Source organism: Bubalus kerabau, chromosome 1 (genome assembly GCF_029407905.1).
Source record: "Bubalus kerabau isolate K-KA32 ecotype Philippines breed swamp buffalo chromosome 1, PCC_UOA_SB_1v2, whole genome shotgun sequence".
Lineage (NCBI taxonomy): Eukaryota > Metazoa > Chordata > Mammalia > Artiodactyla > Bovidae > Bubalus > Bubalus kerabau.
Genome location: NC_073624.1, coordinates 185,702,476 through 185,728,859, shown reverse-complemented (window position 1 = coordinate 185,728,859; position 26,384 = coordinate 185,702,476). Strand labels below are relative to the sequence as shown.

General features: G+C 42.9%; 1 protein-coding gene across 8 annotated transcripts in view; it reads right to left on the bottom strand.

The window, feature by feature from the left end:
• HNRNPM (heterogeneous nuclear ribonucleoprotein M) overlaps positions 1 to 22,849 on the bottom strand; it is a 40,330-nt gene extending 17,481 nt beyond the window's left edge. For 5 of the 8 annotated variants that reach the window (XM_055545723.1, XM_055545752.1, XM_055545734.1 and 2 more), the window contains exons 1-4: positions 5,228 to 5,321; positions 3,947 to 4,138; positions 3,193 to 3,346; positions 667 to 716 (exon numbers count right to left, since the gene is read on the bottom strand). In XM_055545723.1, coding sequence (XP_055401698.1) covers positions 667 to 716; positions 3,193 to 3,346; positions 3,947 to 4,138; positions 5,228 to 5,305 — 474 coding nt within the window. In that variant the 5' untranslated portion in view covers positions 5,306 to 5,321. Of the gene's footprint in view, positions 1 to 666; positions 717 to 3,192; positions 3,347 to 3,946; positions 4,139 to 5,227; positions 5,322 to 5,406; positions 5,415 to 6,304; positions 6,358 to 13,564; positions 13,735 to 22,504 lie in introns of those variants that run through there. The other 3 variants (XM_055545781.1, XM_055545771.1, XM_055545742.1) reach the window with 3 other exon arrangements.
• Positions 22,850 to 26,384: the final 3,535 nt, after the last annotated feature.

Genomic DNA, 26,384 nt, shown 5'->3' with positions numbered 1-26,384 from the left:
CTAAAATGCTCCAAAAGAACTTTAAAGGCTTTCTGAATCAGACTTCATTATGTTTACAACAGATAGGATGCTAACCAAACATACTTCCAATACTCTGAAAATTGGAAACCTATATATATAACCATTCTCTGAAACCAACCACTTGCTCAAGCAGGATACTCAAGTGACTCCTGATCATGCAAAGGAAAAAATATCTGAAGAGCTGCAGGAGCAAAAGTTATTTGTTAGTTCTGTCATAAATTTGCTCAACGTACTGCAGACTCTGACTCAGACTGATCCATAAATTGAGCAGAATGGCTATGTGCATGTACACTCTTAAATAATCCCATGTTTTTGCTAACCTTACTTGAGTATATTAAAGAGATCCTTGGAATTCCCTGGTGGTCCAATACTTAAGAATCCACCTTCCAATGCAGGGGACACGGATTCAACCCCTGGTCCAGGAAGATTCCACATGCCACGGAAGAACTCAGCCCATGAACCGCAACTACTGAAGCCCATGTGCCCTAGAGCCTGTGCTACACAATAAGAGAAGCCACTGCAATGAGAAGGCCTGTGGCCCACAACTAGAGAGTAGCCCTCACTCCCAGCAACCAGAGAAAGTCAGTGTGCGGCAACAAAGATCCAGCACAGCCAATAAATAAATAAAAGATCCTATTAACTTACCATTTTCACGTGCATTGGTCTGTCAAACAGCAGCTGGCCATTAAACATAGCTGATATTACAATTAAGGCTATTTCTTGCAATTCTAAAAACACGCATAGCAAGAGAGAAATACCCAAGAGAAAAATACTCCAACTGCTGCCACCAGTCCCTCTAAGTAGTGAATTTATGAGTAATTTTGATTCCTGCTTATACTTTCAAGTATTTGTTCCTACAGTAAGCATAAAAGTAACAATAAACAAGGCTCAAGGGGGATAAAACGAAACCTCTGCTTACTCCTTAGGTGTGGATCTTCATTCAAAAAATCTTATACTTCTCACTAAACCATTCTCCTCTTAAAAAGCACTCACATTAGGGACTCCCTCCATGGTCCAATGGTTCAACGTCATGCTTCCAATGCAAAGAAAGCAGATTTGATCCCTGCTTAGCGAACTAAGATTCCATGTGCTACATCAACTCCCCCTTCGCCCGCCACCTCCCCGCAAAAAAAAAAACAGCACTGACATCAGTTTTCCTAGTGCATCCAATAAGCCCGGTGTTCTAGCATGTTTTGAAGTACTGTGTTTTCTGGCTAATATACTCAGTGACAATCTTACCAGAGTTTAAGATCAGTGTTCCTGTGTGGTATCCTCTCTGTGGTCACTCTAGAGTGAGCAGCCTCGACTCAGAGAGGTGCTTCTTCCAGAATGTCAATCCACTGGAGAAGACAGGCCCTGAAAGGATTTACCTCTCCCTTCAAATCAGACCCTCTAAAAAGAAAACCCCGGAGACCACCACCCATTGACATGTGCCCATTTTCAAACCATCGCTTCTATCTACACACTATTGGACTCCCGTAATAATATCCACAGTAACGCATTCTCAATCCCAAAGAAAGGCAATGCCCAAGAATGCTCAAACTACCGCACAATTGCACTCATCTCACATGCCAGTAAAGTAATGCTCAAAATTCTCCAAGCCAGGCTTCAGCACTACGTGAACTGTGAACTTCCTGATGTTCAAGCTGGTTTTAGAAAAGGCAGAGGAACCAGAGATCAAATTGCCAACATCTGCTGGATCATGGAAAAAGCCAAGAGAGTTCCAGAAAAAGATCTATTTCTGCTTTATTGACTATGCCAAAGCCTTTGACTGTGTGGATCACAATCAACTGTGGGAAATTCTGAAAGAGACGGGAATACCAGACCACCCGTCCTGCCTCTTGAGTTAGAACTGGACATGGAACAACAGACTGGTTCCAAAGAGGAAAAGGAGTACGTCAAGGCTGTATATTGTCACCCTGCTTATTTAACTCATATGCAGAGTACATCATGAGAAACGCTGGACTGGAAGAAGCACAAGCTGGAATCAAGAATGCCGGGAGAAATAGCAATAACCTCAGATATGCAGATGACACCACCCTTATGGCAGAAAGTGAAGAGGAACTAAAAAGCCTCTTGATGAAAGTCAAAGTGGAGAGTGAAAAAGTTGGCTTAAAGCTCAACATTCAGAAAATGAAGATCATGGCATCCGGTCCCATCACTTCGGGAAATAGATGGGGAAACAGTGGAAACAGTGTCAGACTTTATTTTTGGGGGCTCCAAAATCACTGCAGATGGTGACTGCAGCCATGAAATTAAAAGACGCTTACTCCTTGGAAGGAAAGTTATGACCAACCTAGATCACATATTCAAAAGCAGAGACATTACTTTGGCAACAAAGGTCTGTCTAGTCAAGGCTATGGTTTTTCCTGTGGTCATGTATGGATGTGAGAGTTGGACTGTGAAGAAGGCTGAGTGCCGAAGAATTGATGCTTTTGAACTGTGGTGTTGGAGAAGACGCTTGAGAGTCCCTTGGACTGCAAGGAGAGCCAACCAGTCCATTCTGAAGGAGATCAGCCCTGGGATTTCTTTGGAAGGAATGATGCTAAAGCTGAAACTCCAGTACTTTGGCCACCTCATGCGAAGAGTTGACTCATTGGAAAAAGACTCTGATGCTGGGAGGGATTGGGGGCAGGACGAAAAGGGGACGACAGAGGATGAGATGGCTGGATGGCATCACTGACTCAATGGACCTGAGTCTGAGCGAACTCCGGGAATTGGTGATGGACAGGGAGGCCTGGCGTGCTGCGATTCATGGGGTCGCAAAGAGTAGGACACAACTGAGCAACTGAACTGACTGAACTGAACGTATTTTCTCTAGTCATGTGTACATACACGTTCACTTGTGTCTGACTCTGAGACGCCAAGGACTGTAGCCCGTCAGGCTCCTCTGTCCATGGGATTTTCCAGGCAAGAATACTGGAGTGGGTTGCTATCGCCTCCTCCAGGGGGTCTTCCTGACCCAAGAATCATACCCATATCTCTTGCATCTCCTGTACTGGCAGGTGATTCTTTACCACTAGCGCCACCTGAGGAGCGCCACCTGAGGATCCTCTAGTAACACAGGAAATGCTAATACACAAAATTACCACTTCCCACACAAACCTGCATTACTAATACAACATTTAAGCCAAACTAATTCACTAAGTTGAATTCCAAAAAAAAGGATACATATAGCTTGCACGGCTTCAATGGACTGTTCAAAAGTAACAGTGCCTATTCCACGACTTTTTCCATCTTTATCCTCAAGAATGTCTGCTCGGACCACCACACCAGCCATACTAAAAACTTCCTTCAGTTTCTTCCAGCCAACTTTATAATCCAGCTAATCAAGAGAAGAGAGAGGCAAATCTCACTGTAAACATTTTTACTTCATGAATGTGACATGCTTTGGGTAGAAAACAAGCATTAGAAAATGTTACAAAAATAATGTCATAAGCCTATTTTAACTACTATTTACTAATAGTAAAGTCTTTTCTCTAAAGTAACGATTTAAGTCACCTCATTCCTTTCAAAGTAATGCTTATTTTGTGAATACTAAAAAACTTTGCTCCCCATTTAAGGTTTACCATCATCCTCCCCAATCCACTTTTTTTTCCCTTTGCAAATGACAAAGGTTTATTACCATACACCCAGACATAACAAGAAGGGAACATCAATATACAACCTCTGTTCATATACTTTACCCCGCACGTACTCTTACAAACACAAGCAAAACTCAGTACACATGCCCCAACAGGACCATGGGTCAAGCCTGTGTGACTTATGACTACTGTGGTCATTAGGGGACAAAGCCCATTAACCCTGCTTTAGCTCCCCCACCCCCCACCCCCAGCTCAAATGTCAGAGCTATGTTTTAACTCATTGACAAGACCATCTAAAGCAGTAACTCAAACTTTACGAAACAATGTGTCCATTTACTTACATTTGCTACAAATACTGTGCTTCCAAGTCTTCCAGCCTGTAATGCATGGATAATCTCATTTGGGATGTTAGGATTATTTAGGATACTGGGTGGGATATTAATCATTCCTGGGCCACCTGGTCCCATACCCATCCCACCAGTCGTAGCCATCACCTTTTGCATTGCTCTCCTGGCATGTTCACCATCAGGATCCTAAAATAAGCACAAAAAGGTTACATTTAACTGACCTAGTGACAATTAAAACCAGCTCCAACAGTTAAGTGATGTTCCTAAAATTTCAGATATTGAGAGGATGTTTAGAAACCATTTCTCAAAATCTGTAACAAGAAATTCAAATGAACTAAAACCAAACTGCCAGGCCAGGAACAATTCCAGCCAAAAGAATGAGGAAGAAAGGGAGGGTATAAAATTCAGCTCTCAATCTGAACTAAGAAAAAAACAAAAGGTAAAGGGGTGGATGAAATGATTAGCCAGAACTTCCAGGTTGAAATAAGATCTTCAAGGGCTTGGTATAGTTGAATTCTCACTAATTCAATGAGGTTTTATAATTTGTGCAAACCCCATTTTGGTGATTTCCCAAAAGTTTGAAAACACAGCTCTAAATCACCAAGGTTATTTACTTCATCCTTCAAGAATTCAGGCATTCAACTCCTGAGTAATGCGTGCAAAGGTTCATGAATCGCTGATGTTTATTCTTGAACTTGGCCGTTCTGTGTGCCACCTTCACATGCGAGCACTCAAGTCCTACCATGCTTCCTCTCTGGCCTCTGTGCACTTACTGACCTTCCTTCAAGAGTAGGAGGTAAAAATAAGTCAAGGAAGGATTGAATTAAACAAAAACCTCCCATTTTCATTCAGGGACAGAAGACACCTGATTTGGATTAGCTACGAAAAAGGACTCAAACACACTTAACAAAAAAAAGATGAGGATTCAGATTGAGTAAAACTGCAGATGTAGAATACCTTAAACATACACACACACACACACACACAGTAGAAAACCATGGGCTCAGTTTGAGTGGCCAAACCAAGGCAGGCTGACCTAAGACAAACCACAGGTGTCGGGAAGGCAGCAGGCAGTGGGCTCAAGATGTGTTCAGCCACTATCCCAAAGTTCTTATGGGAAAGACTGCTGAAGCCTGCGACTGACCCTCCTCTTTAACAACAACAGGACGTTCTGCTCTGTAAAATGTCACCAAGGACTATGTCTGTCTTTTCCTATCTCCAAACAGGGACAACTCGACAACTACAGATGGTATCCACAGTGTTTCATGAGCTTACTTCTTTGACTTTCAGTGGTCTTCCACTCAGACTATGCTTGTTTAGAACTTCAGCAGCTTTTTTCATGCTCTCTTCCATCTTGAATTCAACAACACTATGAAGAGTCAAAAGGAAATGAGTGAAACCAGTCCTACAGCTGAGAAGGTTCAATTGCCAATAAGTAATGAGACAATACTTACGCACATCCCTTTGGAAGAAGCCACAGACCAGTCAGAAGAGCAAGGGAGGGAAAAAGAAAAAAGTAAATTTCAGTGACAGTTATAAATTAAAAGTATGATTTTTGTAACAGTTTTTAAATTAACCCTTCTAAGGGGAAGCTGACAGAGTGTCTTGCCTGGCCTTCCTTATTAAGAGCTCCGCTCCTAGCGTCTCCTCTCTTCACATTACCAGCTTTTGCACTAGTGCTGCTGAAGTTATAATGAGCAGACCTAAATTCAGGTTCTCCAAGAAATCACACAAACTTTAGATCTGCTTCCCTCGGCACTCAATCAATTCCTTGTCATACTCCTCCTTAAATCCATCCCTTCCATAAATTAAGCTCATCCTTTTGATTATTCTAAGCCATTCTATTGCACGACAAAAAATAGTTAATTTTCTCTTTAAACGAGGCCAATTTTAAACGTTCACATTTTAGTATTTGTTTTACAATTTACTGGCACAAAGGCAACTTTTCAGAATCTTTGGTTCACACAACTTTCAAATTCAGCAAACAACCAAAAGTAACATTTTCTAGACAAGAACACACGTTTTACATTAATATACCACCGCTAAAATTCCATGCATAATTCACACACAGCCAATTCCTCTGTTAACAAAGAGACAATGCTGCTCTTGGTCCCCAGTTATCCAAATTGGGCATCCAAAAAGAATACCAAGAAGCTCGTTGGCCAGCCATTTGGAAAAGCGGGACTCCAGTTGGCAAATCCCCTCCCACCCCACTCGGATGTTTGGCAAACCAAACATAGCTACTGTAACATGAGCACTCACTGCCTTCCTGATTTCATTCGATTCCACGCCACCATACAGTTACATTTTTCATGTAGTAAATCCACAGAAGAAATTCTCTCAGACACTTACCCTTGACTTTCCTTCAGCGTCCATTAAGAGCTCCACGTATGTTACCTCACCAACTACAAATCAGTTTCCAGACGACACATAAACCAAGGGAGAAAAGCCAAGAAAACAATGGGAATTTAGAACAATCATCAGCAACCTTGTATGGAGCCTCTGCCTTATAAGAAAGCCCAGAAACACTCCATGTTCTCTAAACCGCCACACTAGGCATTACAGGTGTGCAGTAAAAGTAGGTGAAACTTGTTAACAATATGTCCTTGATTTTCCTCCCACCTCAAACAAGCTATTTCCCTGTCTGAAATGCTCGTTCATGACTACAGGCAATCCAAATCTACAGGAAAGAAGTCTGCATGATTCACTTTTGGGAAGAAGGAAGGAAAACAGTTTTACACATTGACTGCTGAAAGCAGGTAAACAGCACACTAAATGCAATGCCACTGAATGAGCTCAACTGTTCACTACAAAGATGTGTACACGTATATGCTCAAAAGGCGCACACATAGCATGGCTGGCTACAGGAGTGTGCAACCTGTCCAATCGCATCGGGCTCTGCTGAGGGCCATGCACTTAGTTAACGCTCTGCTGCTGTCTTGAAATGCTCAGTAGTTTTTAAATAAGGGGCCTGGTGTTTTCATGTTGCACTGGGCCCCACAAATTCTGTGGCTGATTTCTGCACACAGCACTAGGCTTCCTAACTATCACAAGCAGGATGTATAAATTATCCATCACAAAACCAGAGCAGCATCTGCATTCTTTTCAATGAATTAAGCCAGGCTTTATTCTCACTGCTCTCTCAACCTTCTCACTACAGGACACAGATAAATGCAAACTTAGAGCTCAGTTGGCACCTCAAGAGCTACAAAGACTCACTCAGAAGGCTAGTTGACACAAAAGGGGAAAAAAACAAACATTTCCAAAGAACCCACAGATTTTCCTCCAGGTTTGGATTGCCAATTCATGACCACCACAACCAGATGTTAGAACCCACCAAGACAACCACCAAAATGGCTGCTGAACTTGAAGATGGCACAAACACACCAAAAAAGCCCAGAAATTTTAGTGTTAACTTGGAGGAAATAACAGCTAAGCAGACTCTCCAAAGTCAAGAAAGGGCTTTTGTTCCAAGAAATATTTTTTTCATTTTCAGGATTATTCTTTATGATGATAAAGCCTCCTCTAACTCAGTTTTCAATTTGGTTTAGCAGTACAAAAATAAATCTCTTAATGGCCCCAAGTCTTGCCTAGCCTATTCCTTTGCTCAAAGGATATTAAAATTATAAGGATTTTAAAATTAATATACCACAAAAAGACTGAAGTGCAAAGTAAGATTAATTTTTTTAAATTTGAAGAGCATACTTATTAGTAATATATTTGCATGGCAGTAGACAGGAAGAAGGTCAAGTATTCAAAGTTTAAATCTATAGCCTCACCTCCTTTGTCCTTTCCTGAAATATTACAGACTACACCAGCACTTTGCACAAAACAGGAAGGAAAATCGGTGCAAAGAAAAGAAATTAGGATTATTTCTAAAGAAAAAATTAGGAGGAACTGGTTTAACTTTTGAAGTATGCACCATTTAAAAATGATCACAGCCAAGGAATAAATAGTCATACAAATTAGCTTTCTGTCATCCTTACAAAAGTAAAGAAAGTCCAAAAATGCTGTAGTCATTCTTGAGGCCATGTTAAAAGCCATTTATTTCAACAGCAGCAGCCATTTGAGGACCCTTGACTCCACGTTGATGCAAATGCCAAGTTGTATCAAGACAGTGAAGAGACCCCATCCCAAGTTAACCTCCTAGAGCTGAGAATACTACCTAATAACCTTAAAAATAAATTTAAAAAACACAGTATCTAACTCTGACAGCTGTAACCATGTTGTCAGAATTCAAATATTGTTGCATTTTTAGAAGTTTCTAGTTTGTGCCTAAAAAGACATTGATTTATCAAAAAGTTGTCACTGCAACCCAGAAACCAAGAAGTCTAAACCAAACCTTTTTCCATGATCATAACCATTTTAACCAAAAGCCAGGTTTAGAAATTAGGACTTTGTCTACTTAACATTCTCGAGACAGCACGAATCCAACTTCAATCCTCTCTACCAATAACTCTGCTTAAAGGGTTCTCTCTTCCCCAAAAGGTACAGCTGCTTATTAAAAATTACATTTAAAAAACCTCCATCCTCAGTATAGCTATAGGTCAGGCAAGTCTTGCGGTTCTACCATGAGTAGCACTGTTTCCATAATAACCACGTTCCTCATAAATTCATAATTTTCTGATCTCTATACCCTGAGAGACCACATCAATTCAGAGGTGTAAGCAAACCACTGTTACAGAATCTGCAACAGTTACCAACTCATACTTCTCTACAGGAAGATGGTAACAAAACCTTTAAAAAGGCCACCTCTCCTTTCGTTTTACATTATTAAAGCAAAGGCCTGTTAAGTACAGTCAGTGTAACTATTAACACTTTGAAGGCAAAATGTGTCAACTATTCATAGTCTATAGTCACATTCAATGAAATGAAGTTTAAAAGAACCAATCAACCCAAGCACAGAAGTTAAGGCTGTGAGGCAGAGTTAACAAACTGGCAGTTTCAAGTCTCACCGAGACAGAATCTGCAGGTATTAATGGAAAATACTGCTGCTCCTCTTGTTCCTGATCATGGATGGAATCCATGGAATCCCAAGAGTAGACTGCTAAAACAAATTCTACTGCAGCTTTAAACATCCAAGTTTCTGAATGAAAAAACCAAGTCTTTGAAAAATTGAATGCCAAATGTTATTACCTACCTTTATTTTAAAATGCTCCAAGAACTCACTGTTAACCAACATTAAGGTGGATTATTCAAAATATTACCTCAAGAATAAAACATGATGAGGATAAGAAAATGAGCAACTCCCAAAGAACTCAGGTAGTCCCTTGGAGCTACTCTGCTCTAACACTCCTGCACGTCTTTGTATCAAAGTACAGGGGCTAAAGCTTCACTGAAGAGAACTCATATGTGAAAGGCCTAAAGGGGGTGGGGGAGGAGCTCAAAACCATGTTATCAAACATTGCCACTCAGCCAATGCTCAGGGAGCCACTCTAATGGAGGGGTGCATGGGAAAAAATGCGTATTTTAACTTGGAAAGCGTGTTTCTTTGCTATACAGCTAACTTGACACACAGCAAAAAACATTATCCGATACAATGAATATTCAATTCATGGACAAGTTATAAAAAATGATTAAGCACATTCTTGCTTCTAATTCCACACAGCAGAACACTGCCTCTCTAACTTGACCAAAACCCAACAAGTAAGACAGGCAGGTTGCACTGTTAAGGTTCGATCCAAGTACCCACAGATATGAATGCTGCAGCAGCAACAGGCCTTTCCAAAACGCAGGCTGAATATCCAACAGAGGACAGCATCAAGGAGTCACAGAGACTTGGTAGGGATTTTTACTTAAATTAAAAATAAAGTTCTGCTCTGCAGACTCACAATGTAGATTATCACTGAGAGCCAACAGAGACTTACTATTGGACTATACTTGCCCTCTGGGCCTCAGTTTTCTGTCAGCTGGAATTTGAAATTTACTTAAAGTGACGCATTCAATAAAAACAGAAGGATTAAGTGCTTAAGAAATCCTTGCTTACACAAGTTAAACTGACTGCTGCTACCCTTGAGATTGACTGCGAGTAAGCTGTACCGCTGGCCTTCTGTCTTCCTCACACTGCGCTCCAGCTCAGTCCCGCCAGGGTGCAGCTGCCCCACCTCCAGGCTGCTGGAGAACAGCTCAACTATGAGCTTTCCTTGGGCACACAGGACTTCTCTAAAACAGTGCATAACACCCTTTAAGCTTACAATTCCCAAAATCAATCAATCACCCTTTGCTCACAGAAGTCTTAATTTTTCGCCCAGACCTTACGGTCAAACATTCTTGAGACGTTCGTGTCTACCAATATTTGTCAAGTGATGAAAACCAGGCAGTTGTGAGACTGTTCAGTCACTTTCAAACCTGGTCTGGCAGTCTCCAATTCAAATTTATCTTACACTGGATCTCAGTTTTTGTTTCAATCCACTCTTCAGTGTTCATGCAAGTCATATGTTCCACGTAATGTCTCCATTAAAAATAAGCATGATCACAGGGACAAAGGAAAACACGAGGAGCCAAACAGGCCTGGTAGGGACTTTTACTTAAATTGAAAATAAAGTTCTGCTCCTAGATACACAATGTAGATCTTCTTGAGCCAACAAAAAACCTCTCCTCTGCGCCTTCAGGACATTCAGAGCAGGAACAGGGAAGCTCAAGGAAAAGGGTGAGTTCAGTTCTGTGGGCTGTTTAATCCATCTCTCCCTGAATGGTATATGATGCGACAGGGGGCAGCGGAAGCAGCCTGGCACAGAACAAAACAAAGCTCTCAATACCTCTTCTCTTTAAAACCAGCAATGCTGACTGCATGACACTGCCACCAAACAAGCTTTGTGATCCCATCCAGGGGAAAAGGCACCAGCGGTCTGTTCACATAAGACATGCATTACTAACAGGTGCTCCGAGAATACTATTAAAAGCTAACAGAGAAGATACACCTGGTGTCCGAGGAGCAGGAATTAGGGAGGAGTACATGATGAGAAGGCTGTTAAAAGCTAACAAACAGAGAAGATATACCTGGTGTCCGAGGAGCAGGAATTAGGGAGGGGTACATGATGCGTGATCATCCTTAGAAAAAAGCTCCTGTCTTGCCATCTCAAAGCTACTACCTGAGTTCTGAGATGCAGCTATTATATATTATAGGTAGTGCTGCAATGACAGAGCACTTTTCACATTTCTAAGCCGAGGACAACTAATTCTAGCCATCTCACTAGTTTTCTGAAAACAACAGGGGTATGATTTCATCAGGAACAGACCTTAAAATATAGACTGATCAAGAGTGGTTGGATCACAACAGCCCACTATTGTGGTTTGCCCACTTCAGACTGTCCTGAGAATAATACTTTTAGACTGTAAGAGCCTCTATTCCCAACTTTTTTCTCCCCTGTGCAATAACAAGTCTTCTAAAACCTTAAAACATTGTGACAGATTTTAAGAATATATTTCAGATTTCAAATAATCATTGAAACATATTTTTTGTTTACCAAGACATGAATTAAAATAGTTTTAAAAACCTCAAAATGAAAATAAGAACATTTGTACTTACATAAACAGTATTTTTCTTTTGACTTCACATACTGAATATAAGATTTACCATGAAAAGATTACCTTTCTCTTATGAATCCCTTTATCCACAATCCAATACTGCTAAAACTTAATTAAACAGAAAGGTAATTAATTTAACCTGTACAGGGGAGCGCTAAACAAGAACATTTTAAGGTTTATTAAAAATAACTGATTTACTGCACACCTGTAATTCTAAATTACACCACCAAAAATACACTGAAAGGGCTGAGCCAGGGCATTCATAGCAGTATGCCAGGGGAATATGAGAACCAGTTTGGAAGTATCCGAATAAACCACCAGGCTGGCTCCACACTTAATACAGTGCAAAATAGGAAGTTGAGGTGAACTGCTTCTACATCCAGAAACGTCATGGCTGCTGCTGCTGCTGCTACCAGCTTTAAGGCTCCCAAAACTGAATTACTGAATGGTAAAGCAGTAAAAATGTCACCTACTTTATCCATCATGTCCCAAAACTGGTTCACACACTCCTAAAAATGGAAAATAATTTGGCCTGCAATCTCTTACAAAGTTCTAACAATTGCATTTTCAAAGCCACATTCCTGGTTCTTGGAACTACTATACCTTATTATCAATGGATGTATCCATTCAGCGGTTCAACCAAATCGCGAGAACACAAATTTGGAGGTTATTCCAAAAACTAATTCGAATGAGACCCAACTGTGCTGTACAGAAATTCTAAGCTTTATTGAAGCAGCAGTCCCAAAAACCAAGAACACTGCATCTGGGATGCCTCGTGACACGCCCTTCAGACAAAAAGAAACTTCACTCGTGCCCTAGGAGCACTGGCAGGAATGATTTGGCTGATCAAGGCAGGAAAACAAACCTCACACCAGAACGTTTTTCCATCCATGTGACCTGGAGAAATACTACATGGGAGCAGCCTACATGACTGTACAGAGAGGTTCACAGTGCCTAATGCTTCTGGCATGTTGTGGTTGAATTAAATGATGGGACCATGATGGCAGTGGGCCATTCATAATTTCAAAACCCAATGCTGGGAGCACCAGTACACATACCAAAATGGCCTATCCAAGTGGCATCTGTCTGTCACTGAGATGTTAATCATTTGACAAATCAAGCTCAAATCTCTTTACATTATGAATGCTCCAGAAAAACCAGTACCTTTCAGTCCTTCAAAAAGACTCCGGTTAAGAATTATTTGATTCTAGTTTTCCCATGGGGTAAGAGTGAGGGGAGACCTCCAGGCCTTTAGACAAATGGTTCTCTATCAAGTTTCATCTAAACCGGGGCTGAGCAATCTCTTTAGCCCTGTGTGCCACCAGCAGGGCCCAGAATCAGGAAAAGACAACAAACGCAGCAGAACAAGAGTGTGACAAGGAGGAGGACACACACGGTGTGCACAGGAGGCAGAGGCAGAGGACACGGGGGCAGCCAACCGCCCAGGGCCTCCTGGTGGCAGCAGGGCTTCCGTTGCTTCCTCTGCCTCAACCAGACTCTGGACACCAGGGTTAGGACTGGTGGGTGCCAGAAGGCACCAAATTACACAGCGGATGCTTTACTTTGAGCTACCCAACTGCCAATTGAGTCTGTGTTTTCCTCCCCAGGGCATGGATTTATAATTTAGAATCTGAGCAGCACATGTTCCAGCCACCAAATTTTGATCCCAGGAAGACATCCACAAAATTTAGACAAAGTACTACCTTCCCGCCAGAATTTTAAAACAAAAAGGGAAAAGAAAAAAATTTCTCCCACCTAATAGGAAGAATTCAAAAAATTTCCTTAATTCCCTAACAAAGAGGCTCCCCTCAAGTTTAATCGAAGCCCTGTTAACCATACTAAGCCAGTGAAATCATTCATAGGCCAAGGGATCATACAAAATGCCCCCATTTGACACACAAGTGCATGACCACAAAAAAAAGGAAAAAAGGTAGGGTGGATAGGGAGGGGGCTTAGCTCTCAAGCCTGGAGAGAACACATGCTCTACTCAGAACAGCTTCCACTGACAAAAAATAGCCAAGGAATTAGGCACAGAGAAGATGACACACCAACCTTCTGACCCTACTCAACCACCAGTACCATTACCTTTTTCTTTAACCAGGTCTTTAAGTGACTGCCATTTCACATCAAAAGGTATGTTTGTAATGAAGGCTCTGTATCTTTTAGTTGGATTGGCATATGGCTCAAAGCGATTGCCTCCTCTTTTTATGTTTTTCTCCTTCCTCTTCTCATTCTGAGCAGGTCGTTCTCCTTCACTGAATTCAAAAGAGGAGAAAAAAACATTCACAAGTTAGCACAACCCAAAAGACAATATTTGATTTTCCAGGCAAATTATCCTGATTATCTCAGGCAAAGTTACATATAACATAAGAATATTGATTGATTTGAGTCACTCAAACTGAAATGGTCCATAGAGCAGAAAACTGCAGTAGTACACTCCTGAAAATCCACCTATCAAAAAAACCATTTCCAAGACAAATGTGCTTTCCTAGGCCTTCACACACTCCTGTGGGGCTCTAACATACGTGGTGGGGGTGGGGAGGCCATCTCCCTACCTGAGATGCTTTAATTCTAAGACAGTAACAGGAAAACAGAAGGGAAGATTTATAAGACTTCATGGAACCCCAAAGAGGTGGTACACATAGGCCCAACAAACTTCAGCCCTACAAATAAGTAACTTTCATTGTGGGGGCAAAAAAAATTTTTAAGTGGGAATGTAAAATGGTGCAGTTACTACAAAACAGTTTGGCAATTACTCAAAAACTTAAAACATAATTACCAGAGGACCGAGCAATTCCACTCCTAGGCAGTATTCACAGTAGCAAAAAGTGAAAACAACCCAAGCATACACCAAAAGATGAATGGAATAAACAAAATGTGGTAGATCCAGGCAATGAAATATTACTCAGTCATTAAAAAGAAAAAGAAGGAATGAAGTGCTGATACATGTTGCAAAAGAGATGAACTTTGAAAACATTATGCTAAGTGAAATAAGTCAGGCATAGAGAAAAAAAGGAGAGGTAAAGTTACCCAGGACTGGGTAGAGATGGGAATGGTGAGTTACTGTTTAATGGCTACAGGGTTTGTTTGGGATGATAAAAAAAAAAAAAAGTTCTGGAAATGGTGAGTGAATAGGTACAACACTGTACCTAATGCCATTAAATTGTACATGTAATCATTTTAAGATGGTGAAATTTACATACATCTTACCACGTGTTTTTTGTGTGTGTGTTTTTTTTTTTAAGGGAAAGAAACCTTTCTCTACTCAACTCCATTACTTTGAGGCTAGGGAAACTGAAGTCAAGCAACTCTGGTAGGTAAAAAGCAGGCTAACAATTCTTTGGCAGAGAAGGGTGGATTTTTTTTTTTTTTTTTTTTGCGTGGACTTTCCTGCAATACTCTCTACCTTCGTGTTAGGTGCTTCCACGGAGTAGCATTTCTAAACCCTACAGGTACAAATGTGGCTTAGAGTGAGCAGGAAAAAAGGTTCACGAGAAATGCAGGCTCCCAAAGGACAGAACCAGACAGGCTGGAAGCCCGGGCCAAAGCCAAGGAACTGGCCAGAGTGTGTGCACAGCCAGGGCAAGGCTGGGCCGGCTGAGCAAGACTGCTCCCTAAGCCCCCGTGATCACAGGCGGACACCAGTGAGAGCTGACCAGGAACAACTGGGGAGCCAGCAGCCACAGAAGTCCTCTTGTGCATCAAGTCCAGCACTGTCTGCTTTCCAAGCCCTCTGCTTTTCTACCAGTGAGAACTGAGGGACTCCCACAACTACAGATTCCAGCAGAGACTTTGTGATCCATGACAAAAAGGCAAAGAAAACAAAAAAATCAACACTATGGTATTGATGATTTACAAGACCACCTTTTTTTAAGTAAGGGTTGATCTTTATTCTAGGATATGTCTTCCCTGCAGTGGGGAATGGCAGCTGGAGGACTTTCTTTCAGTGTACCTGGAAAAATTAAAGTTAGCAACTTATTTTAGTCCCCAAGGTATTTTTTTAAAAACTGGTCCCTCACAGCCAAATACAAGTATGCCAAATATTAAGGAAAGCAACTTCCTCCATGATCTGATTGATACCAATATCAACATGCAATCAACAGACCTCCTTCACAAGGGCTGGCAGATGACATAAAGGGATAGGGCCACACAATCCCTGGATTCCTAGAAATCTTTACTCTGTCTACCCAGGCTCATGACTGACTCTCCTTAGGCTGACTACACACCATAAACACAGTCCACCTGTGTACTCCACAGGAAAGCCCAGCACCAGGGCTGCCAAACAGCACACGTCCATGCGTCTTACCCTCAGCAGATGAGAAGGACAAGTGTTACAATTAATAAAACGGAGATCAATTTTCATTTCATGGGCCTAACTAGAGGGTCTATGGGTAGAAATACATTGGTAACAGAATTGGCTTCTTTTGAAGCCCAAATATTCTATCAGCAACATTAAAAAACATTATTCTGACACAGGGTCCATGACACAGTTACAGTTCCAGCCTGTGTTTTAACAGACTGCTCAACTCACCTTATAAATTACAAAATGTATAAATAACTCATTACAAGACAAAGGTAACAAAGTGTCTAGGCCAAATTCTGCCATGCAGCATTACTGCTAAGAATAAACTGTCCAATCTAACCACAAAAGATGGAGATTTGGTTTGGGGTTAATCCACACCACAGGGCTCGCCATCCAGAAGGCAGCTCATGTGGGTTATGCCCAAGGTATGCCCACAGCACCACTATACCCAAATCCTTCTCCAGCTAATCATTTCCTCTCTCTGAGAAGTTTCCTCCTAAGTAAAACAGGTGAACTATCTCATCACTTGCAGTTTCTTAAAAAACTGACCTTTTCATAAATCTAATAATCACTATCAACTCTATTCTTTACAGAATAGTAGAGAACCATCCTCAAAAAAACCTCACATGACATATATTCAAGTACAGATGATATAACTGAACAAAATCCCATTTTTAAAAAATGTTCAATTTTCTCATTTATCTTCTAGACAGAATTAGGGGAATATTCTTCTAGCCCTAAAATACATGCAACACAACTGTAAAAAACCTTTTAGAAGTACATTTTTACAAGTAGATTATCATTTAGCTACACTGACGAAAAACTGTTTTATCCTAAATACCCCAAATTTACGAGATTATAAATTCAAAACATTAAAATACACCTACCATGTTATGCACAACTAGATACTTACCCAGAAGAAAATGAATATATCCATACAAAAACTTATACCTGAATGCTCATAACAACATTATTTATTCCAGTTTCCCAAAAACTGGAAATCTAAATGTCTACCTACTAACAGGCAGAGATCAAGCTTCCCTGGTGGCTCACTAGATAAAAAATCTGCCTGCAAAGTAGGAGATCCGGGTCAAACCCTGGGTTAGGAGGATACCCTAAAGGGAACTGCTACCCACTTCAGTATTGTTGTCTGGGAAATCCCATGGACAGATGAGCCTGGCAGGCTGTACAGTCCATGGGGTCACAAGAGTTGAACACCACTTAGCAACTAAATTCACCACTAACAGGTGAATGAATCAACAAACTGTATTCATACACTGAACTGCTATTCAACAGTAAGTAATGAATTACACACAACATGGATGAACCTCAAAATAATTACACTCAAAGATACCAGACAGAAGCAGCGGACATGTAGTATGACTTCACCATGTAAAGCTGTGTGTGAGAAAATGTAATCCGGCAAACTAATTTACAGCAGGTTCTCTCAGCCTCAACAGTATGAACATTTTGGGCCAGAAATTTCTTTTGTTGTCTGAGCCTGCCCTATGTGCTGCAGGATCCCTGATCTCTCCCCAAGGGAGGCCAGAAGCAGCCCCATTCCTCAGATCTGAAGATGAAGATAAGGGGGAAAAGAAAATCCCCAAGACACTTTCAAATGTCCCCTGAAGGGAAAGCAATCTCCCAATGAGAAGCACTGATACATACTGATGTGGAGAACAAACTAATAGTTGCCTGGAGGTGGGGGAAAGGAGGACTCAGGATTACCAAGGGGCAGCAAAAACTTCTACAGGTTATAATTGTATTATTTTCATTCACTGATTATATCAAATCGCACACTTCCAACCTGTGCAGTTTGTTGTGCCAATTACACATTTCTTAAAGTTTCTGCTGGTTTCTCAAATTCCAAATTTTACTCCAACATAACTTGACTTGTAACTGCTATATATAGTTAACAAATTTGCAATCTTTCAAAGAAACTGAAGCTACCTAAACCAGCTAAATAAATGCCTTACCAATAGTCTCCTTGCTAACTTGCTTCCAATTGTCAATAAACACCCTACTTGATTCTGGCACCCAATTATCTATCTGAAGTTCTAAATAGACCCAGTATGTTAAAAACTTTTCCTGACAGTCTATAACCTAATTCCTAATACATCGATAAAGATAAGTCCAAAATACCTTAAGAAGCTTCTGAGTCAGTCAAGTAAGATTAATTATGATTAATATGGTTTTGGAACTGTTTTCCTGATTGTACTCTTTGAAGATTGATAACTTACCATGTCACTGCTCCATCATACTAGAATTATACTTTACATAAAGATCACAACTAAAAAAACAAAATACTGAGTGCCTAGTCCACAAAGAGCTGATACATTCACTATGTAAAACAGTAAATCCCTACCCTCTCTTACACTTCCACAGCATTCCCATGCATAATGCTCTCATAATTCCTGGAGTTTTTCAATCAGGAGTGTAGTTTGAAAGAGCAACTACAATATCTTGAAATCCTGACCACATCTCTTGAGGGAAAAGACCCCCCTCAACCTCCATATTCCCTTCAGAACTATCCCTTATATAGAATGAGTCTTCACAAAAATCTTTTCAATCCTGAAATCCACTAACGTACTGAACATGTAGAGAGCACTATTCTAGCTCCAGGTCTACCACTTAACTACCCACGTGAGTCCAGTTCTTTACCTCTATGGTTCTTTACCAACAAAACCAGCATAACGTGTATCCATGCAGCTCACAGGGGTGCTGTGAGAATCAAGAAGCAGCCTAACAAAAAGCAGCTTGGTAAATGTTCAGCGCAGTTATCTAAGAGGGTAGTACCACAGGTGACTAAGAGGTAGGGTCATCGAAGTCTGAACCCCAATGTTACCAGCTCTTTGCCAGGCCTCAGTTCCTTCATCTGCAAAAGGAGGTTACTATCCACACTCACAAGTTTAAAGGAGAAGCTGGCACACTAACTGTGACAATGATGTATTTTTGTACCAAAAACTTTGTGGAGATGATTCACTCCTTGCATTCTACCACTGCACATACTGATTAGACTTTAAGCCCACTGGGGCCGTGGCTAAGGAAACCTAAACACTGTACTTGCTGTTTAGCACCGTGTTTGACTTTGTGTAGTCTCTGACTCTTTGCGACCCCAAGGACTGTAGCCCACCAGTCTCCTCTGTCCAGGGGATTTCCCAGGCAAGAATACTGGAGTGGGTTGCTGTTTCCTTCCCTAGGGGATCTTCTCGACCCAGAGATCGAACTCCTGTCTCCTGTATTGCACGCAGAGTCTTTACCAACTGAACCACCAGGGAAACCTCCACTGTACTCATCACAGACTACCAAAACAGTAATTCAAATTTCACCTCACTGCAAAACACGGTAATGGAAGAGTCTATCTGAGAAATCCCAAATGAAACAAGCAACCTAATCTTTGCAGACTAGTATCCCCCAGCCTAGCCTTGAATAAAATCAAAAAAGCAAAGCAAAGAGCTAGCAGCATGCATTCCAACAATCCAGAGCCCCATTCTAATCCTGAGCTCACCATCAAATGTGTCTCAAGATTATGAAGCATACAAGCACTTCTTAAAGTACAGCAAACACTCAAGTTACCGCAAAGCACAAAGAATCTGGTTAAAAATTAAAAAAGAAAAAAACCCCACTTAAAATGTCTGTTTACTGAGAGGTTTGCTGTGGAAACAGCAAAAGCCCTGAAGTCAAGATGGCCTCCCCCAGATTCTTAGGGTCAATTTCTTTAACCTGAATTTTCTCAATTGAAAAAAAAAAACAAAAAACCTTTTCTTGACTGTAAAATAGTGTTAACACTAACCTTGCATCCCCAGAAATTTACACTAAATACAAATTTTTATTTTTAAAATAGCCCATCTCTCACCTTTCAGATTCGGCCACAGGTTAATCTGGAAGTGGAGTAGGTTAAGTCACTGATTTTAAATGTATAGTGTAACCTCTATTTTTAAACAATTAAAAAAAAAAACCCTAAGCCTATGTGTCCCTCTAGAATGAACATTTTTACCCCCAATACACTCTAACTCTGAATCTTGACTGTCCTTAGATGGAATGCATTTCTCATCAATATAAAAAAAAAAAAACAACAGCTGGCTTACAGCTGGGAGAGAAAAGGAATTGCAAAACGGGCTGTGCTTTCCATGGTCCTCATGAAGCTTGCTGTCTCAATGCCTTTTCAGCTTTCAGCACACTCCACTCCTGGTGGAGACAAAGGTGAGAAGAATCCAGTCTCACTCCTTTCCCACCCTGCAAAAGTGGCTCAGCTGGTAAAGAAACCACTTGCAATGCAGGAAACCTGGGTTTGAAAGACCCCCTGGAGAAAAGAAAAGGCTCCCCACTCCAGTATTCTGGCCTAGAGAATTTCATGGACTGTATGGGGTGGCAAACAGTCGGACATGACTGAGCGACTTTCACAAAATCACAAAAAAGCTCTCAAGATAAAAATCTGAACTCCCTAGTCTGGAATTCACTGCCCACCAGCTGGCCCCCAGTGCTCCAGCAGTTTCAGTTCTTTACAAAGAAAGTGAAAGGAAAATGAAGTTCTTTATAAATATATATCAAACATGTCAACATCTTTGAAAACTCCTCTCTGCTTCTCTCCAATGATCACCTTTCATCCTCCTCCTCCTAGGGGAACACCTGGTCGCCCCCAACAGCCTAGGGTTGAGGAACAGGAGTTCCTCCAAGCTCCCCACCCCTGTAACTCCTTTTACTTATATCAACTTTACTACAAAAATATCCATTGGTCCCTCCCTATGAGCAGGAAGACTGTTTTCTAAAGTTTCTGCTTTAAAGGCTTCCCGAGGCAAAACACACACACACACAAAAACACCCAAAATACAAACTTTTCCAATGGCCCTACAAAATAGATCTAAGTGTTTCTAACTGCCTAAAATATTCTCTATTTAAAGAGTCTCAGACTGAGGTTCTCCCGACAAAGACTTGTTAAATTTTCTGAAACCTTCAGATTCTTTCTGAAGGCCATGTTTTATGTTTGTCAAATCAATCAGTCACAAAATGACTATTTGGAAATGGACTGTGGAAAATGGGAAATTTGGAAAATGTACCCCAGATGCTATAATCTGTAACTAATAACTTCTCACCTAGCACGATTCTAGCAGCACTCCATCCTGTGATAACTGCTTTGAAAGGGAAAAAAAAAAGGACATAAATGTATATCTTAAAGGCCTCCAAACATGGTCCTCAGATATCCTACCAGGCTCCCTTAAACAAGTTATTTTAAAAAGTCTAAATGAACACGTCCCTTTCCAGAGTTTTCAATAACAAAAGAGTTGGGAATACTTCTAGGATGCCTTTCTCTCGATTTCCAAGGACCAGTAACCAAGGTATTCGGCTCCTCCCCACCTCAGGAGAGTTTTTAACAATATAGCTAGTATTTAGTGAGTGTTCATAAGCAAACTACTCTTAACTACATTCACATTTAATCCCCATGAACTCTAATTATACACATTAAAAATTGGTGGGAAGGTAAATCCATAGGAAACAGAACGCATAGCACAGGTATCCAGGTGAGGTGAATGGTTAAGTTAACTGTTTAATGGCTACAGTTTGTATTTAGAGTGAGGAAAAAGTTTTCAGCGTGGATATTCGTGATGTTGCACAAAACCGCGAATGCACTCGATGCCACGGAATCGTCCACCTAAAAATGGCTGAAACTGTAAATTTCACCAGATTTTTTAAAAAATGTATGTGGGAAATCAAAAGTGTGCCCAAGCCTTCCCCTCACCTCCCCCTACAGTTGGCGGGCGAAGGCAAAACGTCTTTCCGCACCTCTCAGCCGACTGTAATCAGAATGAGTGGGGTTCACCAGAGACATAAGACGATGCTTTAACGCTTTAAGAAAACTTTCAAAACCGAGGACCTGAGACAGAGCCCCCAATAGGACTCGAAAGTGTGGCCGAGTTTGGAAATGGGTGAACCCGCCTAATGATACAAAATCTTCCCCTAGAACACGGAAAATGTTTTCCTTTTTCTTTCTTTCCTCTTACACTTTGTTTCTACGGATGAACACCGAGCAGCAGATCCGATCGCTCCACAAACACCTACCGCGCACCTGGGGAGGAGCTGAGGGACTAACTCCCGGTCGGAGCTTGGGGCAAGGGGCGGTTCCGATCGAGGCACTTCCCGCGGGGCCGGGAAGGGGAAGGGAAACGGCGCGTGCCGGGGCGGAAGGGGGAGGGGGAGTCCAGAGCCGTCCTCGCGGTCCTTCCCGATACCTACCCGCCTCCGCCACCGTTTACCGGGACCGACCGCGCGCGAGGTCCTGCGTGCGCACTCCCTCCCCTATCCCCCACTTTATGGATCGGGAAACTGAGACCCCGGACGACGGCGAAGAGACGGGAAGCCACGCGCCCAACCAAGGTCACCCGACAGGCCAGCAGGTCGCGGACGCCGGGTCTCGTCAGCTCTGGGCCCGCGCGCCATTATCCCTGCGCGCAGAGGCCCGGCCTAAGGCCTCAGCGTCGGACCCGGTCTGGAGAGACCAGAAGAGCTGAGACCCGATGCCTGGGAGAGAGCGGTCCTACAGGCGCTCACGGGGCCGCCCGGCTTCACCCCTCACGGCCTGGGCCGCCTCCACCCTCGGCAGACCCTGAGGGGAAAGAAAGCCCAGCTGAGGCCGCGCCGGGAGGAGGCCCCAACAGATCTAACGGAGCCGCCGCCAGCCACCGCGAAAGCGCCCAGCCTGGGACAAGGAGCCTTAAAATACTCACCCTTTCGGGCCCGGAGCTCCGTTGCCGCTTGGCACGCCAGGCGCGCCGCTCTCCTCCTCCATTTTGGGCTCCGTCGCCGCCACCTCGGCCGCCGCTTCGACCCCTGCCGCCATTTTCTCCGCGTCTGGGCTTTGTGTGAGCAAGAGGGCTGCGCGGCGCTGCGCCTGCGTGCTCACGTGACTCGGGGCGACCAGTAACGCCTGCGCGCGCCGCGGCGGCCTCCGGTCTCCTTCTCTCTCGGCCCGGGCCACGCCCCTGCTCCGGGCCACGCCCCCGCCGCTCACGCACGCACCGTCAGCTGTTATTAATTCATTCTTATAACAAACTTGTTTGGCTCCTACTGGATACAGTATTCTCTCTCCAGGTGTAATTGTTGTTATTATGGCTCAGTCGTGTCCGATTCTTTGCGACTCCATGAACTGCAGCATGCCAGACTTCCCTGTCCTTCATTATATCCCGGAGTCTGCTCAAACTCACGTGAGTGGGTGATCCCATCCAACCATCTCATCCTCTGCCAGATCTAATGAGGGAGGCAGCTCTCCACCCGCCACACCTGGACCTCGTCACTCCCAGCTTTCTGTAATCCGAGCTGGGGTAGAATGACAGCTAAAGTTCTGTTTCCTAGGCTATAAGGAGTTAGCCAGGCCAGGGTAGGACACTGAAGGGCCAAGCAGTAGGACAAATGTGCAAAATGTTAACAATGTCTCATTAAGAAAGTATCTCATCCTACACCAGGAATACCTGGGCTCAATCCGGCCTGAGAACTCAGTGCAGAGACCATGGCACAAATCTCTCTCACTAAACAGCCATCAACTAATAACAGGATGTCTAGCTGGAGACTTCCTTTGTGCTTATGAATGTTTGTTAAGTGAGTGCACAAGCAAGCCAAACCTGTTGATAGAAATCACATGATGAAAGAAACGATTGGACTCCTTCCTGCCTGACCCTGGGTCCTTCTGCTCTGAGAGCTTGCCCCTGTCCTCAGATGGGTTTTCAGGGTTGATACAGGGCTGTGTTCTGGGGCAGCCACAGTGGCCTGGGAAGAGTCCAGAGCCCCCAGCATAGACGCCTCAGGCTCCCTTCCCCAGCAGCCACCTCTCTCTCTGGTGTCTCTGGTACATTGAAATGTTTCACTGGAACTTGCAGACATTCCCATATAACCCCCAAACTCTCTCTAAACTCACAAAGGGAAAGAGTTTTGTTGGTTTGTTCTTGTTCTTGTTGTCGTTTTACCCTCTCTCACTGAATAACTACATTCATCAGCCTCTGGGAAACTCTCACTTGCTACATCTTCCACCAAATTAAATACTTAATCCAGCCTGGTGATTCTGACCCTGGCTGAGAACTGCAGGCCCAGAGAATAAATTCAGTAAACCCAGCATGAGGCAGAGGCTAAGCCCCACTCTCTCTTTCTGCTATGGGGGTTTTGGGGCATCCCAGGTGGAGCTAGGGCTTCCCAGATAGCTCAATTGGTAAAGAATCTGTCTGCAATGCAGGAGGCCCTGGTTTGATTCCTGGGTCGGGACGATCCGCTGGAGAAGGCATAGGCTACCCACTCCAGTATTCTGGCCCGGAGAATTCCATGAACTGTATAGTCCATGGGGTCACAAAGCTAGTGGTAAAGAATCCACCTGCCAATGCAGGTAGACGTAAGAGACCTAGGTTCGATTCCTACATCGGGAAGATACCCTGGAGAAGGAAGTGGTAACACACTCCAGTATTCTTACCTGGAGAATCCCTTGGACAGAGGCAGGCTACAGTCCATGCACTTGAAAACAGTTGGACATGACTGAAGCGACTTAGCACACACTGTCGAGGCGGAGGCTAGGCCCCACCCTCTCCTGCTCCCAATCCTAGTTCAGTTCAGTTCAGTCGTTCAGTCGTGTCTGACTCTTTGTGATCCCATGGACTGCAACACACCAGGCTTCCCTGTCCATCGCCAACACCCAGAGCTTGCTCAAACTCATGTCCATTGAGTCGGTGATACCATCCAACCATCTCATCTTCCATCATCCCCTTCTCTTCCTGCCTTCAATCTTTCCCAACATCAGGGACTTTTCTAAGGAGTCATTTCTTTACATCAGGTGGCCAAAGTATTGGAGTTTCAGCTTCAATATCAGTCCTTCCAATGAATATTCAGGACTGATTTCCTTTTGGATTGACTGGCTTGATCTCCTTGCAGTCCAAGGGACTCTCAAGAGTCTTAGCCAACACCACAGTTCAAAAGCATCAATTCTACAGTGCTCAGCTTTCTTTATAGTCCAACTCTCAAATCCATACATGACTACTAGAAAAACCATAGCTTTGACTAGACAGACCTCTGTCAGCAAAGTAATGTCTCTGTTTTTTAATATGCTATCTAGGTTGGTCATAGCTTTTCTTCCAAGGACCAAGTGTCTTTTAATTTTATGGCTGCAGTCACCATCTGCAATGATTTTGGAGCCCAAGAAAATAAAGTCTGTCACTGATTCCATTGTTTCCCCATGTATTTGCCATGAAGTGATGAGTCCGGATGCTGTGATTTTAGTTTTTAAGCTAAGTTTTAAGCCAACTTTTTCACTTTCCTGTTTCACTTTCATCAAGAGGCTCGTTAGTTCTCCTTTGCTTTCTGCCATAAGGGTAGTGTCATCTGTGTATCTGAGGTTATTGATATTTCTCCCGGCAATCTTGATTCTAGCTTCTGCTTCATCCAGCCCGGCTTTTCACATGATGTACTCTGCATATAAGTTAAATAAGCAGGGTGACAATATACAACTTTGACATACTCCTTTCCTGATTTGGAACCAGTCTGTTGTTCCATGTCCAGTTCTAACTGTTGCTTCTTGACCTGCATATAGATTTCTCAGGAGGCAGGTAAGGCAGGTATGCCCATCTCTTTAAGAATTTTCCAGTTTGTTGTGATCCACACAGTCAAAGGCTTTGGCATAGTCAATAAAGCAGAAGTAGATGTTTTTCTGGAATTCTCTTGCTTTTTCTATGATCCAGCGGATGTTGGCAATTTGATCTCTGGTTCCTCTGCCTTTCCTAAATCCAGCTTGAACATCTGGAAGTTCTCAGTTCATGTACTGTTGAAGCCTGGCTTGGAGAATTCTGAGCATTACTTTGCTAGTGTGTGTGAGATGAGTGCAATTGTCCCAATCCCAAGCACTTCTCAAACTTCTTGTCTCAGAACTCCTTTCTCTCCCCCATCTGCAAGCCCCTCCTCCTCTCATCTTGGCCCCTCACCGCCTTACCCTTGCCCTCCCCGCCTTACCCTTGCCCCTCCCACTCAGAAATCTCTGATCTACTAAAATCCACCCTGCATACCAACCCTTCTCTGCTGGCCCCACTGGAATCTATCTCAGTTTAACGTCTTCTCCCTTCGACCTCTCTGACCAGAGTGGCCCTTGAACCAGAGGAAGCCTCACAAATCTCTGAATTCCCTTGTCCAGCAGGGCTCAGAGATGGCAGAGGAAGGTGACAGCAATCTGTCAGAATCATGGAGAGGAGTTCCAACACAAAGCACTGGGGACAAGAAGCCACTTCTCCTCTGATCCCTTCTCCCAAAGTGGGTGTGACTGGAGATCAGCCACAAGCCAGACCCAAGGAGAAGACAAACTCTCCACTAGGCTGTGCTTCTATAGGCTGGTGGATGTAACCCCACCCTGACCAAGTTCCTGGGTTTTGTCATCGCCTGGGCTATTAATTCTTCCACACTTTGCTGTAACTGATGCTTTACTGTCTTTAAAAGAAGGATGTTTGAGGAATTCCCTGGAAGTCTGGTGGTTAGAACTCGGCGCTTTCACTGTCAGGGCCTGGGTTCAATTCCTGATCAAGGGCCTAAGATCCCGCAAGCCTCACAGCTTGGCCAAAAAAAAAAAAAAAAACAAAGAATGCTAAA